The sequence below is a fragment of the Zeugodacus cucurbitae genome, chromosome 2 (assembly GCF_028554725.1).
Source record: "Zeugodacus cucurbitae isolate PBARC_wt_2022May chromosome 2, idZeuCucr1.2, whole genome shotgun sequence".
In the NCBI taxonomy this organism is placed as follows: Eukaryota; Metazoa; Arthropoda; class Insecta; order Diptera; family Tephritidae; genus Zeugodacus; species Zeugodacus cucurbitae.
In genome coordinates this window covers 4310118-4326308 of record NC_071667.1, presented here as the reverse complement: position 1 = coordinate 4326308, position 16191 = coordinate 4310118, and the positions used below count along the sequence as shown (strand labels likewise).

The 16191-nt window shown below is 36.9% G+C and overlaps 2 protein-coding genes, 1 long non-coding RNA gene and 1 pseudogene across 11 annotated transcripts in view; 1 reads left to right on the top strand and 3 right to left on the bottom strand.

Annotated features, from left to right (window-relative positions):
* The window catches only part of LOC128920414 (uncharacterized), a 47554-nt gene extending 46561 nt beyond the window's left edge, over nt 1-993 (bottom strand). Inside the window, exon 1 of the long non-coding RNA XR_008470471.1 lies at nt 520-993. This is a non-coding gene — a long non-coding RNA (uncharacterized LOC128920414). The remainder of the gene's footprint in view (nt 1-519) is intronic.
* LOC105208449 (low-density lipoprotein receptor) overlaps nt 1-16191 on the top strand; it is a 301388-nt gene that overhangs the window by 133736 nt on the left and 151461 nt on the right. The window lies entirely within an intron of this gene.
* LOC105208447 (organic cation transporter-like protein) lies at nt 1781-4144 on the bottom strand (annotated as a pseudogene).
* Nucleotides 9970-12586, bottom strand: Orct2_4 (organic cation transporter-like protein). The gene is made up of 6 exons (XM_011198579.3): nt 12263-12586; nt 11800-11986; nt 11473-11731; nt 10996-11413; nt 10413-10919; nt 9970-10339 (listed from the first exon to the last, which is right to left on the bottom strand). The coding sequence occupies exons 1-6, from the start codon at nt 12418-12420 to the stop codon at nt 10219-10221; spliced, it is 1650 nt and encodes a 549-aa protein (XP_011196881.2). The 5' UTR covers nt 12421-12586; the 3' UTR covers nt 9970-10218.

Sequence of the window (16191 nt, the reverse complement as noted above, 5' to 3'; positions counted from 1 at the left end):
AGCGAGTTTACATATAAATGAAATTCGCATAAGAATCAATATTGTATTATAAAATAATCGCAGATATACTGACCTAGTCAGTATTATATATGTATAAGCAAACATAAATATAAACCATATATGTTTGTATACATATATATATATAGCATTGTAAGTAGATGAGTGACGTATCATTTGGATAAGAGAACCAGGAAAACTTAAAACGCGTATAAAATTGTAATTTTATATGATTAAATATAATCCGTTATATGTAATACGCATTTTATGCTAAAACGCCATTCTGCGTGTTATGTAAACGGCAGTAAAATACATATCAAATCTAATTATAGCTGCAATGTCGCTTAGTTGGCTTAGTTGGTCAGTGTCACACAGAAGAATATGCGTTTTATGCTGAAAACATGCAAGTGGGTAATTAGGTAAAGGGTAGCAGATTATTTGCGGATGCTGAGTTATGGGGCAAGTGTACTATTTTGTCATTAAAATGCTATGTGTGTATATTTCTATGTACTGCCTACTTACATGATTGTCAGCCTTATTTCAGTACCACTTATCTGCAATTTCCGTTGATTATTTTCAGCTCACCAATTCTAAATAAAACTATTTACGTTGAAAGGTCATAAGCTCGAGTTAGACATGACACGAATTTCTTAAAAATATTTTTCAATACGGCAATATACATATTAAAACATTTTTTTTGAAGACTGTAATACAAACATGATTCACAAATAAATAAAAAAATTTAATTATTTTTGATATATATTTTTTTTTTTAATTTTCGCTGGCTGTGTTTGCAGTGAATGCTCAATTTAAGCGAAAACCCCAAGCATGCTGATAAGCCACTTATTTATGAACCGTTCTACAAGTCCACTGCGAGATAGATTAGAACGCAAACTATCACAAAACACTTGCGCGGAACGGAACTCATTTAAAATGCTTAAAGAGCGATTTAATCAACTTCGTTCGGGGAACCCGGACTACAAAAAATAGCTACAAGTGCGGTAATCAGTCGAAAGTACAATTATTATAAACATTTGTATTTTGTTATTTGAATATTTCTAATGAAATACTTATCTCTAGTTGCACTTTAAGTTGTGAAGGGTCATTTAAAATAATATAGTATTTGAAAACATGTTTTATTCAATAAAAATAGTCAATTAGTTTTTACGTTTAAGGCGGCTTCTTTGATAATTGCTTCCTTATGAATTTGCTTTATTACAATTTCTACTGTAATGAACTATCAAATGAGAAGTATTTATATTTGTTACTTTTCAATCATATTGTATAATACCCAATAAAAAAAATTATAAACAGGAAATACATTTAAAGTGAAGGTATTTGAAATGAAGTGGGTGGTTTTAAGCAAAGACATTCACAAAGTGTTGTGCTGCTTATGGAAACATCATCAGTTCCAATATTAAACCAATAGCAAGTACACAGAATTATTCTACAATGCCGCTTGCACTCTTCTAAAGTATGTTTCATTAAAATTAGATCGCTCTTAAAAACCTTCCTTCAGGTTCTTTGAAACATTAAAAAGATAAAACTTGTCAGAACTTGACAATTAATATAAAAATCACAAAGTTCATTTATATAGGTTTAATTGTAGCATTTCTTTTTTAAACAATAACAACAAAGTATTTCCAAACAACTATTTATATCAAAAGAAAAAGGGAAACAAAAATGTTCAAAAATGCATCATTGCAGAATTGACATTTATATAGCGATGTGAATATATCTAATAAATTCACCAACCACATATACGCTTGATCAGCTGATATGTACTATATCAAAAGTATTAGTTGCTGGCTTCCGCATCTGTGCTCTCCTTCCTCCTATCGAAGCATGAGAAGTGGTACCAGCGTTGGTGGCGCGCAAACTCCTCGCCATCTTTCAAGGTCTGCGGCAGTTTCCTGAAAACATAACAAATATCCAATTCAAAAATAATAAAAATCAAAAGCATATTGTTACGTACTGGTTCATTGTCTCTGGTAGCGCCAAGCATAACATCGCACCCACGACCAATAAGATAGAGATACAAATGTAAGGCAGTGGTTTGTAAAAATAGCCCAAGTGTATCACATAGTTGCAGAGGATGGAGAAACCGAAACCGGCCACATGTATATTTGCCATGCCACGACCGCGTACCGAGGTAGGTATAAATTCTGAAGCGTATTGAGCCTCCGCCTCGTAGCTCACCACGACACCATAACGGCCGAGACCAACCATAATGGCAAGAATGGTCGGATGTTGCTCAGCGTCGAGCATGGCTATCAGAAATCCAGTAGTGGCAATGATCACTGCGCTCAGTAATAAGGTGCTGAAAGCAATTCCTTTACGACCGATACGATTCTGTAGCAGTATAATACTGAGCCCACCAAAAATATACACCACCGAAGTAGCTGAGAAGAGTATGAATGGGGAGGTGCCCATGCCTTCCATATTCCTACTGATGACATCAATCGCGAGCGATATGATCATACTTTTAGAAGAAAGGAGCAGAGGTAAAGGGATGTCGAATTATACATTTGATTCGTTACTTACTATTTAAGCACCATGATAATGGTGATTTTACGCAAACGTGGTGTACGGAACATGCCCCAGAAGGTGTCCTTGGTGGTCTGCAATTTTCGCTCATCACTTTCTTTCTTCTGATAATACGCAACGAACTCGTCGAATACTTCATCTTTCACTTCGCGCTTATTGATTTTGGCAACATGTTTCATACATTTGCAAATCAAAAATGGAAAAGCAAATGCGATCAGAGCAGGCGCGGAAGCGATGTACAGATAAGGAACCACGAACCGGTCCAGAGTGCAAACCAGGGTGTGAATACCAAGCCGGTGAAATAGAACAAGCCAGTTATCATATTCAGTCCGAGTGTGCGCTTCTTTGGACTCAAGTATTCAAACACTGTGTATGAAATTTTCGTAATGAACAATACACACACCGGCTTTAATATTAAATTACTTACCCATTATGTACATGAGATAGAACAAGGTGTCTGTGGATAAGCCGGCAATGAAGCGGAAGAATGCGAACGCCGCTAAACTGTTGACAAAACTTGTAAGAAAATCACCCAAAGCACCCGTTAAAGTCGTACAAATCATGGCAGGCAGACGTCCGACTTTGTCGGCTAAGAAACCGAAAAACACTGTTCCAATAACGGAGCCCATGAAGTATAGCGATTGACCCACAGCCGACTGGAAGGAGTTATCACACACCCAATTGAGCTGGAAGTATAGGCGTTAAGAAATTATTTTAAAATTAAAATCTATTAAATGTTTAAGTCTAAATTAATTAAGATCTTCACAAATATGATCATGAATAGTCGACTTTCAACCGACTCCGAGTAGAATCAAGTGAAATCTTAATGAAGTCTAAAGGAATTTATATTAGATTTTGACTACATGGTTTACTGGTTACCAATAATTAGTTCAATTAGGACCTGAGTTACACAGTGAGACTGTCACTCAGACACTTCACGATAAAACTTTTAACTTACGTCAGTGGTGATGGTTCTATATCCCATTTCATATTCATAGATCCATTGCTGACATTGACCCACTTCCGCAACTATGGGCTTGCCATCGACCACATCGTCGAGAAGTGTGCAGTGAGGACTCTCAGTTTGTGCATAAATCGCGCGAATTTCGTCAAAGCTGCTGTTGGCCAATTTCTCATGATAGCATCTGGTGGGAATTCAGAAGTATGAATTTAAATTAAACACAAAAAATGAGGTTACATGTATATTAAATTGAAATTGGAACACTTCTTGTGTATAAGTGATGTGTAGGCGAAAATAGTTTAAGGATTTATTATTATTGTTTAAGAATTAAGATTTTTCGAAACGCACATTTGCAATTTTAAAAGACACCACAAGCAACATTAACTCCCAAGATATTTTCAACAAAAAAAATCCTTCAGCAACTCACCAATGCTCCGGTGTGAAAGTGATCATCGTTTGCGTATAGTAATGCATCGACGAAAGGATATTCGTTGCTCCGAAACATAACAATATGATGAACTGAAAACGTCCGAAGTTGCCACACCTCTCCAAAAGAGCATCAAAATCCATTGGCGATGGCATCTTGCTTATATTTTTTTAATAACTGCTGTGACTTTTACTAGTTTAAGGTCTTTTTGAAGAAATTAGACCTTTTGCCCACGCTCGCTTTAACTATGCAGTACGGGGTCAAAATTAGCATCAGCTTTTATACGTTTATAGTACACCTATATGCCGGTTGGTTGCTTACAGTGGCTGTGTGAGCAATTATAAACAATGTTGCCGCCGCCGCACAGTGTTTCGTGCACAGGTGATTTCAGATCAGAACTAGGGTTGAAAATTTTATTTTTTTAATTGCTAGTTTCTTCTAGTGCTCTCAATATTTTATTTTACTTTGAATGTGATTTTTATTTATTAATTTTATAAATCAAATTATTTTTAATTTTAGAAAGATGAACTAAAGAGCGGTTGTGTATTATTTTATTTGTGGCAGAATCTTCTTCAAGGAAATCTGATTTCCACTTTGTTGGTTACTCTTAAACAAAACTCGATCGATTGAGTAGCAATAAGCGGTGGAACCTTCAATGCCTTATTATGTACAATATATTATACAATTTTTACTAAAAGATTGTAAATTTTAAAATATTCTAAAATTTAAAAATTGAAAATTTGGCAAGGACACATTGTCGTTGTCAAAATCGACACACTGTGCATATTCGCCAAAATTTATTGTTGTGTCTTTGTTGTAATACACTAAATACCAACATAAGCGCCAATTAAAACAAAAAGATAAATTAAAATAAAACCAACAACAAGACTTTTACTTTCACTAGCGTTTTTTATGCTTATCAATTATACAATTATGGTGTTCTTATTTAATATCTAACCTAATTGGTGCGTAGGTGTTCAAGTGAGTGTGGTTTAATCCTAATAGGTATCTTTGAACTGGATTTCTGCCATTCCGTGAACACTGCACTCATTCATACATGCATAAGATAGCTATCTAATTGAAGATAATTTGTTGTGAATTGTGTCTGCTAGGTGAGAAAATTGTAAGATAGTGATATCAAATGTGTGCCCATATATGGCAAGGTACTCAATAACGACAGAGCTAATTAAAAGAATCTCCCTTATGGAAATGTTCCGACTTGAGTTAAGTAGAACTTTGATATTGTTATCGCTATTAAGTTATAAATCTTGTGGTATAACGGATATAAAGATTTTGCAAGCCAAAGCAAAACGTTTTTTTACAATATCATTATTATTTGAACTACATCGTAGTACCCATACCTTATATGGGCAATACAACGGTTAGAGTCATTTATCTTAAAATCCACATTCATTCATTTGAATTTTATGTGTGATTGATGTGTCTGATGCGACGTAACTTATACATAAAGCATTGCCCCAAAATTACGTTACTATAATCTAAAATTATTTTTTTTTATCACAATTGACTTTTGGTTGATGCGTATTGATAAGCTCTTCAGTATCATCTATATACATAATTATTGTTTATAGATTTGGAAAGGAGCAAGCTTATTTTCTAAGTTATTCAAGGCTGTGCAATGTAGGAAATTATATAATTTTCTAAATAAAAGATATATACTGATAATCTGACAGAAAAAAAATATATATGATACATTTCAAATCGTTCTTTCATTCATCATCTTCTTTCACAGTTCACTAGTTCAATCTCTAGACTAGTCTGAAATCGTAAAACGCGTATATTTCTTATATTCACTTGTATTTGGCGCGTTCACATGTCGCCACACAATCCCCTTTATTTGTTCATGTTTGTTTTGATAACAAAAGATAAAAGCCGTTATCATAAGTAGGCAGATAATCCAAGTGTAACCCATGCAGCCAAATACTTCGCTGCAGCAAATATATTCCCGCAGCGTCAGTGAAAAACTTAACTTATACTTAACTTATATTGAATTTAAATAATCTTTGTATGATGTTAACTATAATCATATCGTATAATCACACACCATGAAATCGGATAATAACCACGCCCACCTCCCATATAAAGGTTAGGTTGAAAATTATTAAAAGTGGGTTAACTCATTGGGCGTGGCGTCGCTCACTTATGGGTCAAAAACCATATCTCAGGAACTACTCGACCGATTTCAATGAAACTTGGTTTGTAATAGTTTCCTTACACTCCAATGATATGTTGTGAAAATAGGCCAAATCGCATCACAACCACGCCTACTTCCTATATACCAGAACTTTGAAGACTATCTGAATCGCTTACTTTACAATATATAAAGTAAGCACTAGTGAAGATATCTCTGCAGAGCTTTGCACAAATGCTATGTTTATAGTGTGGCAGTATATTTCTAAAAATCGCCGAAATCGGACCATAGGTTTTCAAGGCCCTATATATCGAACATGAGGACCTCGGTGCTTCTAACCTAATATTATGGTTTCCAACTTTCAATGGACTTTATACAATATTTTTTTTTATTTTTTTTTTTTTTATTTTTTTTTTTATTTTATTAAAGCTTACATAATAAACAAATTATTAAATAAACTAAAGTACGCAGCGCTAGCATGATAGGCTTTCGGCTATATATATACATATATATATATATATTTATACAATATATATGACGAATATGTGGGTAAATTGTGTATTATATAATATAAATAAAGTTAAATAAATAAATTGTGAGAGTATAAAATGTTCGGTTACACCCGAACTTAGCCCTTCCTTACTTGTTTTAATTTTGTTTAGTAGTTGAGTGATAATAATAAATAGTATTTAAAGTAACCAAAAGACAGGAAAGACAGGAAAGTAAAGTAAATATGCAAGATTTGGTACCAAAATGGGTGAAACGACACAACCTACACGAATAAATAATTTCTATAAATTTTTTGATGTATTAGCCAAAGCTATCTGCTTTAACTTAAATTTTCACGTCTTCAATGTGACCTTCCATAGAATTATTTCATTTCAACTGCCCCGAAGAGCAATGCACCTACTATCCTTATGTATACTGAGTGAGTCCTTAAACGTATATGAGTGCATAACAAAGTAATAAATGCATAACAAAATGCAAATATGTATTGCAGATATGAACATGAACACATGAACACATTTTCTAGTTCACAACATTCGTTCCCACCTTCTACACTTCAGAAGCACACGCATTTACGTATGACTGTGTATTTAGAATTTCATAATGTTGCAAATAAAGCTGGCTGCAAGGCAAAGCAATATGCCGCTTCATTGCGCGCACTTGGCACTCAGCAACCAATGAACTTGACAAATTTTTGTAGCGCAGCGCATAACGGCATATGTGGGCAAATACATACACACCACCCATGTCCATACACACACATATGTATGCATGTATGTGGCGGATAAATTTAAGCGCCGAAAAGTAGGCTACCAACCGTGACATTTTAGAAAGCATATCCACATTTTCACATTTCACAAGCACAAGCAAACAAACTGTATATCTTTTACTGTTATATGTACGCTGCTCTTGCTTTTATCGTAGCTATGTGTGAGCGCTTGTTTGTTATGCCACCATCATAATGCTAAGTAAAGTTTAAGAAACGTAAGTGCATGTGTGCTCCGCATGACCTTCCACACAGCAACACAAATGCTTGGCATAACTTTGAAAGTGTTGTAGTTAGGTGTACATATGTATGTGTGTAAATAACTGAGGAGCAGTGTTGGCGTGCATTCAATGCGCAGTTTCAGCAACGTTTTTCCCGCCATTTCAACATTCTTTCTCCTTCAGCTTTCTCCTCGTACACCACTGTGTTGTTATTACTTTTTAGTTTAACGTTTTCTTAAACACTTAGTTGTAGTGTTTGTTTGCTTGCCTTCTTTGCACTTTGCTTTCTTAAATTTGTTTATAAATATGCGCACCTATGTACTCATACATTAATATTTAAGCTACATATTTACATAGAGCTGGGGTTAACTGATTGGTAGTCGGTGTACTTACTCACACTAGCATCACAAGCTAATGCAAAATAAATGCAAACATTTTGATTTAAGTCAGTCGGAGTGAGAAAAAACGGCATCCATCCCGCCGACAGTTTTTTGAGATGTCTACGCCTTGTTCGATTCGGCTGAAATAACAGTTGCTCTCTACAAGAATATACCATAGTAAATATACAAGAATATACCATAATATACGATAGTAAAATTCTATAGATAGTGAAGCCCGTCTAACTGTTTGCTCGTCAGTTCTAATCCAACTGGTTCACAATATTTTATAGTTTGTGATATCTGAATAAAATGTGAACAGCGCATAAGATTACGCCAGATCCATACTGCTTACTGAAAACTAAATTCCTAAACGCCTATATTCCCAGATAAAAGGATATTCATATTTTGGAAAGAATTTACCTAACCGGAAAATAATTCTCAAAATGAAGTTGAGGATTAATGTTTTCTTCCAATACAGTATTGAATTTGACCATGAAGTGGGTCTGTATTTCATAAAACCGAATCTTGGTAACATGGAGTCGCGGTCTTGGACTTCATGGATTCGTTAGAATTCCCCAAAATCCGTGATGAAATCTATAAACCGCTATAACAACAAAAGCAAGCAAATAGAGAGCAGAGCTAAATAGAGAGGGTACAATCTTCTACAAGAGTGTACAGCTCCGATGCCGATGATATTGATATCATCGGAAGCAACAACCGCGCCGTTTGTTCTGCGTTTTCCAGACTAGATAAAGAAGCGAAGCGTATGGGTCTGGTGGTGAATGAGGACAAGACGAAATATCTCCTGTCATCAAACAAACAGTCAGCGCACTCGCGTCTTGGCTCCCACGTCACTGTTGACAGTCATAACTTTGAAGTTGTAGATAATTTCGTATACCTGGGAACCAGTATCAACAACACCAACAATGTCAGCCTTGAAATCCAACGCAGAATCACTCTTGCCAACAGGTGCTACTTTGGACTGAGTAGGCAATTGAAAAGTAAAGTCCTCTCTCGACGAACCAAAATCAAACTCTATAAGTCGCTCATTATTCCCGTCCTGATGTATGGCGCTGAAGCATGGACGATGACAACATCCGATGAGACGACGGGTTTTCGAGAGAATGGTTTTGCGCAAGATTTATGGTCCTCTAAACATTGGCAACGGCGAATACCGCGGACGATGGAACGATGAGCTGTACGATTTATACGACGACAATAGTTCAGCGAATAAAAAGACAGCGGCTACGCTGGCTAGGTCATATTGTACGGATGAAAGAAAACACTCCAGCTCTGAAAGTATTCGATGCAGTACCCGCTGGAGGAAGCCGCGGAAGAGGACGACCTCCACTCCGGTGGAAAGACCAAGTGCAAAGTGACCTGGCTTCACTTGGTGTTTCCAGTTGGCGCCAAAAAGCAAAAAGGAGGAATGAGTGGCGCGCTCTGGTGGATTCGGTTATAATCGCTTAAAGCGGTTCCTACGCCAAATATATATATATATAAGCAAAATATTTCGAGGAACCCTTCCTAGAATTTCTCCTTCTTATATCACGCTATTTCTTCAAAGCTTCTGATCAATTCAACGCTTAGGCGCGGCTTGAAGAAAGTATAAGCAAATTTAAATTACACTAGAGCAAGAAAAGAACCTACGCTGGCTGGGTCATATTGTTCGAATGGACGAAAGTGCCCCAGCTCTGAAAGTTTTCGATGCAGTACCCGCTGGTGGAAGCCGAGGAAGAGGGAGACTTCCACTCCGATGGAAGGACCAGGTGGAGAAGGACCTGTCTTCACTTGGTATTACCAATTGGCGCCAAACTGCCAAAAGGAGAGATGCGTGGCGCGCTGTTGTGGACTCGGCTATAACCGCGTTAGCCGTTTTTACGCCAGTAAAGAAGAAGAAGAGAAGAACCAAAGACATGTTTCTTCAAAAGAGCACAGCACCTGTGCGGTTAGCGCAGTCTTTCTAATTGTCTTTAAATATTTATAATTTTTACTAGAAAAAATCACCATGTACTATATCTTAACATTTTTTATTAAACACTTATAAAGAAGTAAACCAAATTGCAATATACACGCTCAACAAGGCACACAATAATTAACATAAAATAAACACAATAAAATAGTGTATAATTTTAGTTTCAACAGTTCCTATAAATATATCATAGCACACATTTTTGACAGTCATCTTCGTCTGAACTGTGATGTAAAATTTAAATTTCATCTAATAAAATCCCAAATACACACGCACACTAGTTGAACCCTAGGTTCTATCGCTGATTTCAGCATCTTTGCACTCCTTCTTCCTATCGAAGCATGGGAAGTAGTACCAGCGTTGGTGTCGCGCAAACTCCTCGCCATCTTTCAAGGTCTCGGGCAATTTCCTGCAAACACAACAAATAGTTATCCGTTTGAAATATTATTAATAGTCAGACATTATTATATATTGTTACGTACTGGTTCATCGTTTCGGGTAGCGTCAAACATAAGATTGCACCCAAAAACAATATTATGGCGACAAAGATGGACGGCAGTGGTTTGTAGAAATAGCCCAAGTATATCACATATGAACTAAGGCTGGTGAAACCGAAACCGGCAACATGTATATTGGCCATGCCACGACCGCGTACTGAGGTCGGTATAAATTCGGAAGCGTATTGAGCCTCCGCCTCGTAACTTACTACAGCGCCATATCGGCCGAGACCAACCATAATGGCTAGAATAGTGGAATGCTGGTCGGTGTCGAGTATGGCTGTCAGAAAACCAGTAACCGCAACAATAATTGCGCTTAGAAGTAATGTGCTGAAAGCCATTCCTTTACGACCGATACGATTCTGTAGCAGTATAATACTAAAACCACCAATAATATACACCACCGAAGTAGCTGAGAAGAGTAGAAATGGTGAGGTACCCATGCCCTCCATATTCTTACTGACAACATCAACTGCGAGCGAGATGATCATGCTGTGGGAAGAAAGCATCCGAGGGAAGAGAAAATTGTTAAATAATTAATTTATTAACTGTGTCAACAGTTACTTACGATTTGATAACCATTATAATGGTGAATTTGCGCAAGCGTGGTGTGCGGAACATGCCCCAGAAGGTGTCCTTGGTGGTCTTCAATTTTCGCTCATCACTTTCCTTCTTCTGATAATACGCCAAGAACTCGTCGAATACTTCGTCTTTCACTTCGCGCTTATTGACTTTGGCAACATGTTTCAGACATTTGACGGTGCGATCATATCGGTGTGTTGCGATCAGCCACTGTGCGCTCTCACAAATCAGAAACGGGTAAACGATTGCAATCAAGGCGGGCACGGAAGCGATGTACAAATAATTACGCCACGAACCGGACCAAAGCGCATACCATGGTGAGAGTGCCAAACCGATGAAATAGAACACACCGGTTATCAGGTTCAAGCCGAGTGTACGCTTCTGTGGGCTCAAGTATTCAAACACTACAAACAAGATTATGAACAACACATTACAAACTCAGATTATTTTTCATACAACGTACCCATTATGTACATGAGATAGAACAAGGTGTCTGTGGATAAGCCGGATATGAAACGGAATAGCGCAAATGTTGGCAAATTATTAGCAAAACTTGTCAGAAAATCACCAAAAGCGCCAGTGAAAGTTGTGCAAAGCATTGCAGGCAGACGTCCAACTTTATCGGCTAAGAATCCAAAAAACACTGTTCCTGTAACGGAACCCACAAAGTACAGCGATTGACCGACAGCCGACTGAAAGGCGTCATCACACACCCAATTGAGCTGAAAGCGTATACGTAAACAGATTTCTTCACACATTTATCTAGATATAAACTCGACTAAATATTTACATCCGAGGTGACGCTTCTGTATCCACTCTCATATTCGTAGATCCATTGTCTGCATTGACCAACTTCCGCAACTATGGCCTTGCCATCGACTACATCGTCGAGAAGTGTACAGTGAGGACTCTCAGTTTGTGCGTAAACCGCGCGAATTTCGTCAAAGCTGACGTTGGCCAATTTCTCATGATAGCACCTGATATAAATTTAGAAAAATAAATTTAAATAAAAAAATGAAGTTACAGGTAAGTAGGCTTAATACTGGCAACAGATCCTGTGGTCCTGTGTGCGCTTATCTCACACTGGAATTTTCATTATCACAATTAATTTGAATTTTTAATGGATGAATTTTAACAATCTCGATTACTTAACATCTCACAGTTAATATTTAATTAAGATGTTCTGAAATTCACATTTCCAATTTATCACCATAAGTAACACTAATTGCAAGAAATATCCTTCACCAACTCACCAATGCTCCGGTGTAAAACTAATTATCGTCTGTGAAAAATAATGCATCGACGAAAGGATATTCGTCATCGCGAAACATAATAATATGAGGAACTGAAAGCGTCCGAAGTTGCCGCACTTCTCCAAAACCGCATCAAAATCCATTTGAGGCTGACCCATTTTGCTTTGATTTTATTACTAATACTTTACTAAATTAACGCCGTTTTGTAGAACTAAGAATTTTTGATTTTTACACCAGTCTCACACAGGCTCGTCTAACTGCTGTAGAACGCGGTCTGCTACGCTGTATATCCGAATGACACCCAAAACTTTCAAACATTAGTAGATCAGCAACAGTTTTTATACATTTACAGCCGACTTATGCCGTTTGTTAACAGCTGCTGCGTAAGCAAATATAAACAAAGATACCGCTGAAGCACAGTGTTTCGTGTACAGGAGATTAGTGGCCAGAGTGGCGTAAATATTTTTTTTTATATCTATCTATCTGGTATTTATGCCGACTGTCGGGTTATTATCTATGTGGAGTTCTAATATGCAATTGAACTTGTTTGATTATTGTACTTGTATTAAGCTTCTTCGTAATTATCGTATCTAATATTTGCTCAGTAATATTATAATTAATTTACATATCCTGTTGACAGTCATAACTTTGAAATCGTAGATAGTTTCCTCTACTTGGGTACCAGCGTTAACAACGCCAACAAGGTCAGCCTCAAAATACAACGCAGAATCACTCTTGCCAACAGGTGCTACTTATACTGAGTAGGCAATTGAAAAGAAAAAAATCAAACTCTACAAGTCGCTCATTATTCCCGTGGCGCTGAAGCGTGGACGATGACAACATCCGATGAGACGACTCTTAGGGTTTTCGAGAGAAAGGTTTTGCGCAAGATTTATAGTCCTCTAAACATTGGCAACGGCGAATACCGCAGACGATGGTACGATGAGCTGTGCGATTTATACGACGACATTGCTACGCTGCCTAGGTGAAAACACTCCAGCTCTGAAAGTGTTCGATGCAGTACCCGCTGGTGGAAACCGAGGAAGAGGGAGACTTCCACTCCGATGGAAGGACCAGGTGGAGAAGGACCTGGCTTCACTTGGCGCCAAACTGTCAAAAGTAGAAAAGAATGGCGCGCTGTTGTGGACTCGGCTATAATCGCTTAAAGCGGTTCCTGCACCAAATATATATGTGACATATGATTTTATATTTCGTTTTAAATATTTTGATCCTTTTTTTTTTAAATCACGTTCTTTGCCATAAACACCACACTGTGTGCTTTCGCCAAAATGCATGGTTCTACCACTGTTGTCATACAATAAAAGACAGCATAAGCAGTGGCTGAAACAAGAAAGATTAAATAAGCACACAACAACAACAATATGACTTTTACTTTCGCAAATGCTTTAAGACGCGACGTGAATAAAATTTTACTGCCTTTCTTACAATATCTAACCCAATGTGGGCGTGGGTGTGCGCGCGATTTTCCAAAAAGTTCCAGTATTTGTGTGTGTGTTTGGATTTCTATTTACTTGTCTTTGGATTTAATTCTTAATAATTTATTTACCTAACAATTATTCGCTGTGCAAAAGTGTTTCTTTTGTTCTTATTTGTTTAGCTGAGATCTGATCACATTTTCTAGGTCTAAACAAAAGTACAGTTATTCTGATGCTACTACGACTCCCAAGCAATTTATAAATAGCATGCGTAGTAGTTAAGTTGTATACTAATAATAGTTCGCTTTCAACCGGATTTTTGTCATTAAAGCAAATTTTTTGTGAATTCTTTCAGCTTGGTGAGTAAAATTGTGTGTAAAGTTGTATTATATGAAAAGACAACAATTAAGACTGACTAATCCGTAACATCTTCACATGGAAATGTACTGAATTAGTTCAAATGGGGCTTCTCCTATGTCTATTAAGCTGTAAATCTCATGATATTACGGATGTAAATAATTTTTGAAATCTAGCGCTAATTGTCGTACGGTGAATGGCATATTGTCAGAGCTAGATCGTTAATCCGGTAGCTGTGTCTCTGTGTCATCTATCGTGCAGTGTCATTTACCCTAAATGCAGACACTTTGATTTCACATTTGAATGGTTTCATATACATCAAAAGGGATGAGACGTGGATTGTGCACAGAAACGAATCAGTTCATCCTGTTGAAGCTTTGGCGAAAGGTTGTCACTCTTCATTATTTGTTTATTTAAAATGAATATTGGTTGATTTTATACACAAATCATTCAAGGATTTTGGAAAGTGACACTGATTTGTAAAACTGACTGTTCCATTTCTGACTGGCTGCTCCATTTCTTGCTGGTCAGAGAAGCCAATATCTGTATATAAGTAGAAAATAGCTGTCTTTGAATCATCAAGCCTTGGAAAGTAGTGAATCAAGCGAACAATACCAGATGTTCAAACGAACAGGGCAGCACTTCTGGTGCAACACTGTGCTGTGCTAATATATCTTCTGACGCACGCTCAATTGGCACCATAGGAAGGTTGCTAAATCAGACCACTGCCACGCTCACAAAATTGCGAAAATCGAAAACACAGAAAGCGCCATAACTAAGCCATAAATAAAGCAATGGAAATAAAATTTGGTATGAGGGATCTATGAAGGGGCATATTTGGATGTAATTTTTTTGGGGAAGTGGGCGTGGCCCGCCCCCTACTAAGTTTTCTGTACATATCTCGTAAACTACTAAAGCTATATCAACGAAACTTTCAGGAGTTTTTTTCAGGCATTTCCTTATACATTTCAAAAATGGAGAAAATCGGATTAAAACCACACCCACCTCCAATACAAAAGTTATGTTGAAAAATACTAAAAAAGCTTTAATTCAGTAAGTGAAAACACCAGGAACCTTAAATATCACTATAAAGGGCTATACCCAAATTGGTATACTAAATTTTAAATGGGTCAAAACCCCTATCTCCGAAACTACTCGACCGATTTCAATGAAATTCGGTATATAATATTTTCTTGACACACTGATGACACGTGTGGGAAATGAATGAAATCGATTCACGACCAAGCCTACTTCCTATATAGCGGAACTTTGAAGTCGATCGGAATAGTTTACTTTACAATATGTTAAGTAAGCACTAGTGAAGATATCGGAACAGAACTTTGCATAAATATTGCATTTATAGTGTGGCAGCCCCTTTCTAAAAATCGCCGAAATCGGACCATAGGACCTCGGTGCTTCTGACCTAATATTAGGGTTTCCAACTTTCAATGGACTTTATGCCATATATGTATATGTCGAATATGTAGGTCAAATTGTGTACTATATTAATAAATTAAATAAATAAATTGCGAGAGTATAAAATGTTCGGTCACAACCGAACTTAGTCCTTCCTTACTTGTTAATATATAAAAAAAGAAAAAAAAAGAAAATTTTATACTCATTATTTAAAAAAGTCACATGCGATATTTTTTCATGAAGAAAAAATTTATCGCAACCAAGAGAATATTGCAATTGCAGTTATTTATGTCATGAGATAAATGGGAATGCGGTGCTTTTGCGCAATATAATTTTTTTTGTGAAGCAGAGCATAAAGAAAGCGCGAGAGAGCTACCGATAAGGGAATTCGTGAGCAAGTGAGCATGAGTGCAGCACAACAAATCGACATGTGCGGATAAGCGAGTTTAGAACAAAACGAAAATACAAACAAAAAATACGACTCAAAAAAATCATCGTAACAGTTAAAACAATGACAACAATATGCGCAGCAGCCGCACAACAGCGATATGAGTAAAGCAATAAAAACAACACCAACAACAACAACTAGCCTCGCATCGACATTTAACTATCAACAAAACAATGCTGCGACGACAGTGACGCCGACACATTCGGCGACTTCTGCTCTTCAATTGATAAGAAGCGCACACACATACATACGCACGTACACGCTTGTGTTTT